This window comes from Arachis ipaensis, chromosome B08 (genome assembly GCF_000816755.2).
Source record: "Arachis ipaensis cultivar K30076 chromosome B08, Araip1.1, whole genome shotgun sequence".
In the NCBI taxonomy this organism is placed as follows: domain Eukaryota; kingdom Viridiplantae; phylum Streptophyta; class Magnoliopsida; order Fabales; family Fabaceae; genus Arachis; species Arachis ipaensis.
In genome coordinates this window covers 44777514-44790678 of record NC_029792.2, presented here as the reverse complement: position 1 = coordinate 44790678, position 13165 = coordinate 44777514, and the positions used below count along the sequence as shown (strand labels likewise).

At 40.1% G+C, this 13165-nt stretch overlaps 1 protein-coding gene across 1 annotated transcript; it reads left to right on the top strand.

Moving 5' to 3' along the window:
* Window positions 8869–9573, top strand: LOC107611006. Its single transcript, XM_016312975.1, has one exon. The coding sequence runs from the start codon at window positions 8869–8871 to the stop codon at window positions 9571–9573; it is 705 nt and encodes a 234-aa protein (XP_016168461.1).

Genomic DNA, 13165 nt, shown 5'->3' with positions numbered 1-13165 from the left:
TTCTTGTTGAAGCTGATCCTGAACCTAAAAGGACTCTGAAGAGGAAGCTAAGGGAAGCTAAAGCACAACTCTCTGGAGAAAATCTGACAGAAATTTTCGAAAAAGAAGGAGACATGGCCGAAAATAATAACAATGCAAGGAAGATTCTTGGTAACTTTACTGCACCAAATTCCAATTTACATGGAAGAAGCATCTCAATCCCTGCCATTGGAGCAAACAATTTTGAGCTTAAACCTCAATTAGTTTCTCTGATGCAACAGAACTGCAAGTTTCATGGACTTCCATCCGAAGATTCTTTTTAGTTCTTAACTGAATTCTTGCAGATCTGTGATACTGTTAAGACCAATGGGGTTGATCCCGAGGTCTACAGGCTTATGCTTTTCCCATTTGCTGTAAGAGACAGAGCTAGAGTATGGTTGGACTCTCAACCTAAAGATAGCCTGAACTCTTGGGATAAGCTGGTCACGGCTTTCTTAGCCAAGTTCTTTCCTCCTCAAAAGCTTAGCAAGCTTAGAGTGGATGTTTAAACCTTCAGACACAAAGAAGGTGAATCTCTCTATGAAGCTTGGGAGAGATACAAGGAACTGACCAAAAAGTGTCCTTCTGACATGTTTCAGAATGGACCATCCTGGATATATTCTATGATGGTTTGTCTGAGTTATCAAAGATGTCACTGGACCATTCTGCAGGTGGATCCATTTACCTAAAGAAAACGCCTACAGAAGCTCAAGAACTTATTGATATGGTTGCAAATAACTAGTTCATGTACACTTCTGAAAGGAATCCTGTGAATAATGGGACACCTATGAGGAAGGGAGTTCTTGAAATTGATACTCTGAATGCCATATTGGCTCAGAATAAAATATTGACTCAGCAAGTCAATATAATTTCTCAGAGTCTGAATGGATTGAAAGAATCATCCAACAGTACTAAAGAGGCCTCTTCTGAAGAAGAAGCTTATGATCCTGAGAACCCTGTAATAGCAGAGGTGAATTACATGGGTGAATCCTATGGAAACACCTATAATCCCTCATGGAGAAATCATCCAAATTTCTCATGAAAGGATCAACAAAAGCCTCAACAAGGCTTTAACAATGGTGGAAGAAACAGGTTTAGCAATAGCAAGCCTTTTCCATCATCCACTCAGCAAAAGACAGAGAGCTCTGAGCAGGATCCATCTAGCTTAGCAAACATAGTCTCTGATCTATCTAAGGCCACTCTAAGTTTCATGAAGGAAACGAGGTCCTCCATTAGAAATTTGGAGGCACAAGTGGGCCAGCTGAGTAAAAGGGTCACTGAAACCCCTCCTAGGACTCTCCTAAGTAATACAAAAGAGAATCCAAAAAGAGAGTACAAGGCCATTGATTTAACCATCATGGCTGAACCTACAAGGGAGGGAGAGGACGTGAATCCCAGTGAGGAAGACCTCCTGGGACGTCTAGTGATCAACAAGGAGTTTCCCTCTGAGGAACCAAAGGAATCTGAGGCTCATCTAGAGACCATAGAGATTCCATTGAACCTCCTTATTCCATTCATGAGCTCTGATGAGTATTCTTCTTCTAAAGAGAATGAATATGTCACTGAAGAGCAAGTTGCCAAGTACCTTGGTGCAATCATGAAGCTGAATGCCAAATTATTTGGTAATGAGACTTGGAAATTCCTTTTTCTATTTCACACAACACAACCCTCTCTTCTTCTACTTGGCCGAAACCTACTCCCTCTCCTCCATTTCTCTTCTTCTTCTACTTCTTTCTTTCTTCTTTAACTCGGGGACGAGCAAACATTTTAAGTTTAGTGTGGTAAAAAAATTTCTTTTTGTTTTTCCATAACCATTTATGGCACCTAAGGCCAGAGAAACCTCTAGAAAGAGGAAAGGGAAGGCAATTGCTTCCACCTCTGAGTCATGGGAGATGGAGAGATTCATCTCAAAGGTCTATCAAGACCACTTCTATGAAGTTATGGCCAAGAAGAAAGTGATCCCTGAGGTTCCTTTCAAGCTCAAAAGGAATGAGTATCCGGAGATCCGACTTGAGATTCAAAGAAGAGGTTGGGAAGTTCTCACCAACCCCATTCAATAAGTCGGGATCCTAATGGTTCAAGAGTTCTATGCAAACGCATGGATCACAAGGAACCATGATCAAAGTGTGAACCCAAATCCAAAGCATTGGCTTACTATGGTTCGGGGAAAATACTTAGATTTCAGTCCGGAAAATGTAAGGCTGGCGTTCAACTTGCCAATGATGGAAGAAAATGCACGCCCCTACACAAGAAGGGTCAACTTTGATCAAAGGTTGGACCAAATCCTCATAGACATATGTGAGGAAGGAGCTCAATAGAAAATTGACTCAAGAGGCAAGCCGGTTCAACTAAGAAGGCATGACCTCAAACCAGTGGCTAGGGGATGGCTAGAGTTCATTCAACGCTCAATCATTCCTACTAGTAACCGGTCTAAGTTACTATAGACTGGGCCATCATGATCCATAGTATCATGATTGGAGAGGAGGTGGAAGTTCATGAGATTATACCTCAAGAACTTTACAAGGTGGCTGACAAGTCTTCCACTTGGGCAAGGTTAGCCTTTCCTCACCTCATATGCCACTTCTGCAATTCAGCTAGAATTGACATAGAGGGAGATATCCTCATTGAAGAGGATAAGCCCATCACTAAGAAAAGGATGGAGCAAACAAGAGATCATGGACCTCAACATGAGCATGAGGAGATTCCTCACCATGAAATCCCTGAGATGCTTCAAGGGATGCACTTTCCTCCACAAAACTATTGGGAACAAATCAACACTTCCCTAGGAGAATTAAGTTCCAACATGGGACAACTAAGGGTGGAACACCAAGAGCACTCCATCATCCTCCATGAAATTAGAGAAGATCAAAGAGCCTTGAGGGAGGAGCAAGAAAGATAAGGAAGAGACATAGAGGAGCTCAAGAGCACCATTGGTTCTTCAAGAAGAGGAAGACACCACCCTCACTAAGGTGGACTCATTCCTTAATCTCCTTGTTTATTTATTTTCCTATTTTTCAATTTTTAAGCTTTATGATTATTTATATTTGTGTCTTATTACATGATCATTAGTGTCTAAGTGTCTATGCCTTAAAGTTATGAATATGAATCCACCACCTCTCTTGAATGAAAAATGTTTTAATTACAAAAGAACAAGAAGTACATGGTTTTGAATTCATCCTTGAAACTAGTTTAATTATTTTGATGTGGTGGCAACACTTTTTATTTTCCGAATGAATGCTAGAACAGTGCATATGTCTTTTGAAGTTGTTGTTTATGAATATTAAATATGTTGGCTCTTGAAAGAATGATGAAAAGGAGACATGTTATTTGATAATCTGAAAAATCATAAAAATGATTCTTGAAGCAAGAAAAAGCAGTGAATACAAAAGCTTGCGAAAAAAATGACGAAAAAAGAGAAAGAAAACGAAAAAGCAAGCAGAAAAAGCCAAAAACTCTTTGAACCAAAAGGCAAGAGCAAAAAACCAATAGCCCTTAAAACCAGAAGGCAAGGGTAATAAAAAAGGATCCAAGGCTTTGAGCATCAGTGGATAGGAGGGCCTAAAGGAATAAAATCCTGGCTTAAGCGGCTAAACCAAGTTGTCCCTAACCATGTGCTTGTGGCGTGAAGGTGTCAAGTGAAAACTTGAGACTAAGCGGTTAAAGTCAAGGTCCAAATCAAAAAGAAGAGTGTGCTTAAGAACCCTGGACACCTCTAATTGGGGACTTTAGCAAAGCTGGGTCACAATCTGAAAAGGTTCACCCAATTATGTGTTTGTGGCATTTATGTATCTGGTGGTAATACTGGAAAACAAAGTGCTTAGGGCCACGGCCAAGACTCATAAAGTAGCTGTGTTCAAGAATCAACATACTGAACTAGGAGAATCAATAACACTATCTAAATTCTAAGTTCCTATAGATGCCAATCATTCTGAACCTCAATGGATAAAGTGAGATGCCAAAACTATTCAAGAGGCAAAAAGCTACAAGTCCCGCTCATCTAATTGGAGCTAAGTTTCATTGATATTTTGGAATTTATGTATATTCTCTTCTTTTTATCCTATTTGATTTTCAGTTGCTTAGGGACAAGCAACAATTTAAGTTTGGTGTTGTGATGAGCGGATAATTCATACGCTTTTTGGCATTGTTTTTACATAGTTTTCAGTATGATTTAGTTAGTTTTTAGTATATTTTTATTAGTTTTTAATTAATATTCACATTTCTGGACTTTACTATGAGTTTATGTGTTTTTCTGTGATTTCAGGTATTTTCTGGCTGAAATTGAAGAACTTGAGCAAAAATCAGATTTAGAGGTTGAAGAAGGACTGCAGATACTGTTGGATTCTGACCCCCTGCACTCAAAGTAGATTTTCTGGAGCTACAGAACTCCAAATGGTGCTCCCTCAATTGCGTTGGAAAGTTGACATCCAGGAATTTCCAGAAATATATAATAGTCCATACTTTGATTAAGGATAGACGACGTAAACGGGCGTTGAACGCCATTTCCATGCTGCATTCTGGAGTCAAACGCCAGAAACAGGTTGCAAAGTGGAGTTAAACGCCAGAAACAGGTTACAAACTGGCGTTCAACTCCAAGAAAGACCTCTACACGTGTAAAGCTCATTGCTCAGCCCAAGCACACACCAAGTGGGCTCCGGAAGTGGATTTCTGCATCATTTACTCATTTCTGTAAACCCTAGTAACTAGTTTAGTATAAATAGGACTTTTTACTATCTTTGTAAGGGGATCTTTGATTAGTTTTTTGCTATCTTAGACCTTTATGGGGGCTGGCCATTCAGCCATGCCTGAACCTTCATCACTTATGTATTTTCAACGGTAGAGGAAAGCATCTCTATACGCTTATCTGAAATTCTCACTAATGAATTACATAAGTATCTCTATCTTAGTTTATGTTTTATTTATCTTTTAGTTATTAAAACTCTATAACCATTTGAATCCGCCTGACTGAGATTTACAAGGTGACCATAGCTTGCTTCAAGCCGACAATCTCCGTGGGATCGACCCTTACTCACGTAAAGTTTATTACTTGGATGACCCAGTGCACTTGCTGGTCAGTTGTGCGAAGTTGTGACAAAGAATTAAGATTATGAACGTGCATATAAAGTTTTCAGCGCCGTTACCAAGGAATGGAACCGTCACGATTTCTGCGCACCAACTTTGTATGTCCAGACATGCTTTGTTGAATCTTTCCATGTAGCTGTGGAGAGTTTCCCGATCTCCTTGCTTGATTCCTAATAGACTTGGGGCGTGCTTAGCTTTGTCTTTTTGGATGGAGAATCTGGCCAGAAAATTCTTGGCTAAGTCGTCGAAGCTTGAGATGGACCTAGGGGGTAGATTGTCAAACCATTTAATTGCTGTCTTTGTTAAAGTAGTCAGAAAGGCTTTGCAGTGAACTGCATCTGAGGCGTCGGTAAGGTACATTCTACTTCTGAAATTACTGAGAAGATGGTTGAGATCTGCTGTGCCATCGTATAAAGTCATGTCGGAAAGTTTGAAGTCCTTTGGGATTTTGGTCCTCATGATCTCTTTGGTGAATGGGTCTTGGTCCTTACAGGGGCTATCTTCATGACCGTATCGAGTGGTTTTGGCCTTGATATCTGCTTCGAGTTTTAGGAGCTTGTCCTCTAACTCGCGGCATCGCCTAACTTCCCTTCGTAGGTCTCTCTCAGCTTCTCGTTGATGCTCCACCTCTTTTTCGAGTTGGTTTAGGAGGTCTTGAAGTGCCTCCATGGCTTCCACGTTTGGCGAATTCTTGTCTTTGTTAGGTTGAGGAGTATCTTTTGGTGTAGTGTCCGCATTTTTGTGCGGCATTCTGTCTTCTAGATCAGAGTCGTGGTCGTTGTTAAGATTATCCGCCATGATGGTGGGATGACTTCCAGGTTCCCCGGCAACGGCACCAATGTTCCGATGGTTACCTGAAACTGTAGGTCGATCTCGGACGAGATCTTATGTACTAGTCGGAGCTGACACGTCCGGCTGGTGGGTGGCGGCTAGAGCGGTTTTGTCTGACTTGTTGGGCTGACTATGCTGCTGATCCTTTGTCACTGGAGGGTGGTGGTACCTGCAAGGGACGTCGATGCTTAAGTTAGCAAGGGTATTAAGCAGGTATTTTGTAGAATCAGAGTATGAGTTATACCTGGGTGCTCCAGTGTATTTATAGTAGTGTGGAGTGACCTTTCTGGAGATAAGATAGTTATCTTATCTTATCTTATCTTTGAGTGAGGTCATTCTTATCTTCAAGGGAACCGCCCTTATCTCTATAGGCTTGGACTGCCTTTGGATTTGGGTCGTGTTCCTCTGTTGGGCCCTTTTTGGGCTTTCCTGGTGATTTGGCCAACCTCTTTTGAGAAGAGGTCGGATAGTCCTGACCTAAAGAGGTCGGTCGACTTGTCGCTAAACAACCCGGGTCGGACAGCTCGACCCAGGGTATGAACACTTCTCCTCAAGGCAATTTTAATCAGAATAACTTCAACAACAATCGTCAGTTTCAGCCCTCTCAACAATGTCAAGCACTTCCACTTTTTTAGAAATCTTCTGACTTGGAATCTATAGTTGCAGAGCTCTCCATGAGTACCCACAATTTTATGCAGGAAACCCGAGCTTCATTCAGAAACTTGGAGATTCAAGTGGGTCAGTTGAGCAAGCAAGCACCTGAGAGGCCTTCTAATACTCTTTCCAGTGACACAATGCCTAACCCAAAGGAAGAGTACATGGCCATACATCTGAGAAGTAGTAAGGTAGCAGGTTCAGAAGCAAAAGTTAGTGAGGAGCTGGTTGAAAAAGAAGCTTAGGAGAAGACTGAGGACAGAGTAGAGCATGCCCCTCTAAGGCATCTGGATAACCCCTTTTCAGTTGATCTTGAGCAACATCCAGTGAAGTCTCCAGCACTTGAGTACAAGCCAAAGATGCTATATCTTCAGAGGTTTCAGAAGGCCACCAAAGAAAAATATTTTTCAAGATTTTTAGAGGTCTTCAAGAAGCTTCAAATCAACATTCCTTTTGCAGAAGCTTTTGAGCAAATGCCTTTTTATACTAAGTTCATGAAGGAGTTGTTGACTAACAAGAGGAACTGGAAAGAGAGTAAAATAGTGGTGCTAACAAATGAATGCAGTGCAATTATATAGCAGGATCTCCCTGAGAAGATGCAAGATCTGCCATCGTATAAAGTCATGTCGGAAAGTTTGAAGTCCTTTGGGATTTTGGTCCTCATGATCTCTTTGGTGAATGGGTCTTGGTCCTTACAGGGGCTATCTTCATGACCGTATCGAGTGGTTTTGGCCTTGATATCTGCTTCGAGTTTTAGGAGCTTGTCCTCTAACTCGCGGCATCGCCTAACTTCCCTTCGTAGGTCTCTCTCAGCTTCTCGTTGATGCTCCACCTCTTTTTCGAGTTGGTTTAGGAGGTCTTGAAGTGCCTCCATGGCTTCCACGTTTGGCGAATTCTTGTCTTTGTTAGGTTGAGGAGTATCTTTTGGTGTAGTGTCCGCATTTTTGTGCGGCATTCTGTCTTCTAGATCAGAGTCGTGGTCGTTGTTAAGATTATCCGCCATGATGGTGGGATGACTTCCAGGTTCCCCGGCAACGGCACCAATGTTCCGATGGTTACCTGAAACTGTAGGTCGATCTCGGACGAGATCTTATGTACTAGTCGGAGCTGACACGTCCGGCTGGTGGGTGGCGGCTAGAGCGGTTTTGTCTGACTTGTTGGGCTGACTATGCTGCTGATCCTTTGTCACTGGAGGGTGGTGGTACCTGCAAGGGACGTCGATGCTTAAGTTAGCAAGGGTATTAAGCAGGTATTTTGTAGAATCAGAGTATGAGTTATACCTGGGTGCTCCAGTGTATTTATAGTAGTGTGGAGTGACCTTTCTGGAGATAAGATAGTTATCTTATCTTATCTTATCTTTGAGTGAGGTCATTCTTATCTTCAAGGGAACCGCCCTTATCTCTATAGGCTTGGACTGCCTTTGGATTTGGGTCGTGTTCCTCTGTTGGGCCCTTTTTGGGCTTTCCTGGTGATTTGGCCAACCTCTTTTGAGAAGAGGTCGGATAGTCCTGACCTAAAGAGGTCGGTCGACTTGTCGCTAAACAACCCGGGTCGGACAGCTCGACCCAGGGTATGAACACTTCTCCTCAAGGCAATTTTAATCAGAATAACTTCAACAACAATCGTCAGTTTCAGCCCTCTCAACAATGTCAAGCACTTCCACTTTTTTAGAAATCTTCTGACTTGGAATCTATAGTTGCAGAGCTCTCCATGAGTACCCACAATTTTATGCAGGAAACCCGAGCTTCATTCAGAAACTTGGAGATTCAAGTGGGTCAGTTGAGCAAGCAAGCACCTGAGAGGCCTTCTAATACTCTTTCCAGTGACACAATGCCTAACCCAAAGGAAGAGTACATGGCCATACATCTGAGAAGTAGTAAGGTAGCAGGTTCAGAAGCAAAAGTTAGTGAGGAGCTGGTTGAAAAAGAAGCTTAGGAGAAGACTGAGGACAGAGTAGAGCATGCCCCTCTAAGGCATCTGGATAACCCCTTTTCAGTTGATCTTGAGCAACATCCAGTGAAGTCTCCAGCACTTGAGTACAAGCCAAAGATGCTATATCTTCAGAGGTTTCAGAAGGCCACCAAAGAAAAATATTTTTCAAGATTTTTAGAGGTCTTCAAGAAGCTTCAAATCAACATTCCTTTTGCAGAAGCTTTTGAGCAAATGCCTTTTTATACTAAGTTCATGAAGGAGTTGTTGACTAACAAGAGGAACTGGAAAGAGAGTAAAATAGTGGTGCTAACAAATGAATGCAGTGCAATTATATAGCAGGATCTCCCTGAGAAGATGCAAGATCCGGGAAGCTTTCTAATTTCTTACACCATTGGAGACATTACTAGTCAGAGAGCATTATGTGATCTTGGAGCTAGCATCAATCTCATGCCACTTTTCTTGATGAGAAAGCTCAAAATTGATGAGGTAAAACCCACTCGTATTTCTCTTCAACTTGTTGATCGTGCAATTAAATTTTCTCTTAGAGTTGTTGAGAATTTACTGGTGAAAGTAGGACTTTTTTTTATTTTTCCTGCTAATTTTGTCATACTGGATATGGAAGAGGACAAGAATGCCTCCATTATTTTAGGAAGATCCTATTTAGCTACAGGGAGAGCCCTTATTGATGTGCACAAGGGTGAGTTGACTCTGAGAGTCAATGAAGAAGATATTGTCCTTAATGTGCTTGAGGCTCTACAACACCCTAGTGATTCTGAGGGGTGTATGAGAGTTTATCTTATTGAGCCACTGATTCAAGAGATTTTTGATGCCAAAGAGCTTGATGGTGTTTTGGAACCCCCTTCAGAGGATGGTTTGCTTGAGATTGATGATTCACCACCTCAAGAGAAGGTGTCACACATGCCTGATATAGAGGAAGGGCCTCCGAAGCTTGAGTTGAAACCCTTGCCTCCCTCTTTGAAGTATGCTTTTCTAGGCGAGCAAGATTCCTATCCAGTGATCATTAGCTCCTCTCTGAGACATGAGGAAGGGGAAGCTTGATACAAGTGCTCAAGATCCATAAAACAGCTCTTGGGCAGACCATTAGTGATTTGAAGGGGATTAGTCCGGCTAAGTGTATTCACAAGATCTTTCTTGAGGATGATGCTAAACCAGTTGTGCAACCACAAAGACGACTCAATCCAACCATGAAAGAGGTGGTCCAGAAAGACGTAATGAAGCTTTGGAAAGTTGGGAGAATTTACCCAATTTCTGACAGTCCACGGGGTGAATCCTGTGCAAGTGGTTCCCAAGAAAGGAGGGGTGACAGTGGTCAAGAATGAGAAGAATGAACTTATTCTCACAAGGACCGTCACGAGGTGGCATATGGGTATTGATTACAGAAGGCTCAATACTGCAACAAGGAAAGATCACTTCCCTTTGTCTTTCATTGATCAGATGCTTGAGAGGTTACCTGGCCATGAATTTTATTGTTTTTTAGATGGATATTCTGGCTATAATCAAATTGCTGTAGACCCTCAAGATCAAGAGAAGACGACGTTCACTTGCCCTTTTGGAGTGTTTGCTTACCGAAAGATGCCGATTAGACTGTGCAATGTATAACAACCCCAGTTTTTAAAAAAAATAATGAGTTATTAGTTTATTTATGATAATTTTCGATAATTTTATTTAAAGAAAATTATTCTTTTAAATGTAATTAAAATAAATTTTATGATACTTTGAGTTTAAAATTCAATAAAATTTTCTAAATAATTGAGTATTTTCATATTAAGGATTTAAAGATTTAATAAATAATTTAATTAAAAAAATAATTTATAATTTGAAAAATAAATAGTATTCTTAAAATTAATCATATTGATTAAATTTGGTTTTAAATCAATAATCTATTTAAACCCTAAATTTCCAATTTTAAACCCTAATTTCACTAGTCCTAACCCTTCTAAAACACACACATGTACCTCCACACTTGTTCATTTCTCAAAGAGCCATGTTTATCCCTTCCTCATCCACCGCCATTCCCTTTTCTTTTTACTTCACCCACACCTACGTAACAAAAGAAAGAAAGAAATCAGAAGGGTAGAAATGAAGAGGGATTGAAAGAGTGAAAGAACCAGAGCCGCGGGAGAAAAAGGAAGGGAGGGGAGGCTCCACCATGCCGCCAGCTCGCTGCGCACCACTACCGCCCGTGAAGCCAAAGAGATCGCCGCTGTCACAGGGAAGAGGAGGAGAGAAAGAGTAGAGTGCGAGAGAACCAAAGACACAAGAGATAAGGAGAATGCAGCAGCCAGAGAGGGAGGTAGCGCCGCTGCCGTCGCCACTGGTTCTAATGCCGCTGCCATGGAGAAGATAATGACGCAAGGAAGAGAGGGAGACAAAGTCGTGCACCACCATCAAAGCCAGCGGCATCCCAACCCTTCTTGTCTTAGTCTCAATTCTGTAACTCTTGAACCTACCATGATTATACCTTTGTTCTGTTTAAATGTTGTTCCTTTGTCAAATTCTTATTTTAATTTCAATAGCATGTCTCTGTTTTAGCACGGCCATATTACTCCTCTTATTTTTTTGCTGGGGCCGTTTTGAGTGAGGATGTTTGTGCCACTATAGAATTGCTAGAGTTGCTGCTGCCATGGATTAAAAAGAAAGGGGATTGTCGCATTTAAATTCGGCGGTTTTGACTAACTGAGGTAGGGGATTTATTTTAAAAATAAAGGTTTTAAATTATGAATGCCAATAAAATTAAATGAGTAATTGTAAATAGTTTATGGTTGCTTTGTGTGAATAATTGTTGGAATTGAGTTGAATCATAGCTGTGATTGGTGATTGGTTTAATGATTTCATGTAGTAATTATAGATGATGTTATGTATTTTGAAGTTATACTTGCTGCTAGTACTTGTTGATGATGATTGTGAGTATGGAATATTGAGATGGCTACTGAAAATTTATTTGATGAATCATAACTTGAGATATGTTGTGATAGATGAGATGCTAAAGAATGGATGTTGTGATAATATGATTACGTTGCCCTTATGATATGAAATCGTGATATATTGAATTAAGTGTTCTTGGTCAAATTCGGCTAGTCTAAAGAAAATTATAATTGTGGTTTTAGAGGAATTTTAGGCTTGAATATAAAATATGGTATGAAGGGTTGTTAAAATTACTTAATGCAGAATTTTTTGCATAATTGGCAGCAATTTAAAATAAAAACTGGGAGAAATCTAGACATAATTTTCGATCAAAATTATTTTTTTGTCAAACTTAAAGAAGTCAAGAATTCTCCATAAAAAGTTCAAGGAATTCGGCCAGGTGGTTTGGAATCTATAAATTTTTGAAGTTTAGTGGTTGCTGTAGAATTTTTTGGTTTTCTAGTTCTGCAGTACCAAATTCCAGATGCTATAACTTTTATTTTGTTTGGAATTTTGAGTTGCTTCCAAAAAAATTTTAAATATCTATCAGTCTATTTTAAGTGAGTACAAATTTTATTTCCATTGCTATTTTGTAGAGTTAGTTATAACTCTTGGAAGCTGAACTGTTCACAGGAAATTCAAAACTAATTTAAAGAAAGAGAGCAGCATTTCCAACTGACATTTAATTAACCAAATGAGGTACTATGGATCTAGAATTTATTTGTCCTAAAACTTTGGGGTGTTAAGTGTATTCTCACCAAAATATGGAAGTATCGAATTAGAATTGGATTTATCATGAATTTATCAAAAACAGAGCTGCTTGTTGTATTTTTTCTGAATTCTCTTCAGTGTGGCAGCAGATTTAATTAAGTTGGCTATCGGATTCAATTCTAATCCAAACGTGGTAAAACTTGATTTAGACTCAAAGGATATGTGCAAATTTGGCAGAATGTAACAGCTTAGTTAAACAAATGTGTGTAGGTTATCCCTAGGACACGTTTAAAGCTAAGCGGTGATGCAGAGGTATACTTAGCTGTAAGGTGAAGTGGAGGCATAATGGAAAGAAAAGAAAGTGAGAATTAAAGAATGGACAGGGTACTTAGATGAAAAGAAAAGGGAAGTAAAGAATGAAATAAATAATTGAGAATTGTATGTTAAACGGGCCTTGTGCCAAACTGCTAATGCGAAAGTGCCCGCCTAACTAATAGCCTGAGATTGCTAATGCGAGAATATTCGCCTAACTAATAGCACTATTTCTTACTATGATGCACCTTAAAATGCTATTATGATAAGGCCTAACTGACACGGGTAACCGTGATGCCAAGGTGTCTAACTGACACAGCAAAGAAACCATATTCGGGGTTCACTTCGAATAACGTCGGGTTGCGGGTAGACAACCGACGCATGAGCTCATGGCCTGCGCTAGAAACAGGCATGAATCATCTTATTTGCATATTTACATTTGATTGTGTTTGTTTTATTTTGTTTATCTGTGATTGTGGTGTTGTTTTGGTGACTTGCTTGTGTGCTTGATTTGATACTTTACTTGTGCTGTGGTCTTAATAATTAATGTACTAAGGATTGATGTTTGTATGTTGGATTTAGGTATATTGTTTGTGATGTTAGCTTATTTAGATCTTGCAGTAACTTGAGGAATGTTATTTACATATAAGGAATTGTTAATGAGACTAAGATTTTGTCTAAGTAACGTAATTTAAAGAAAGCG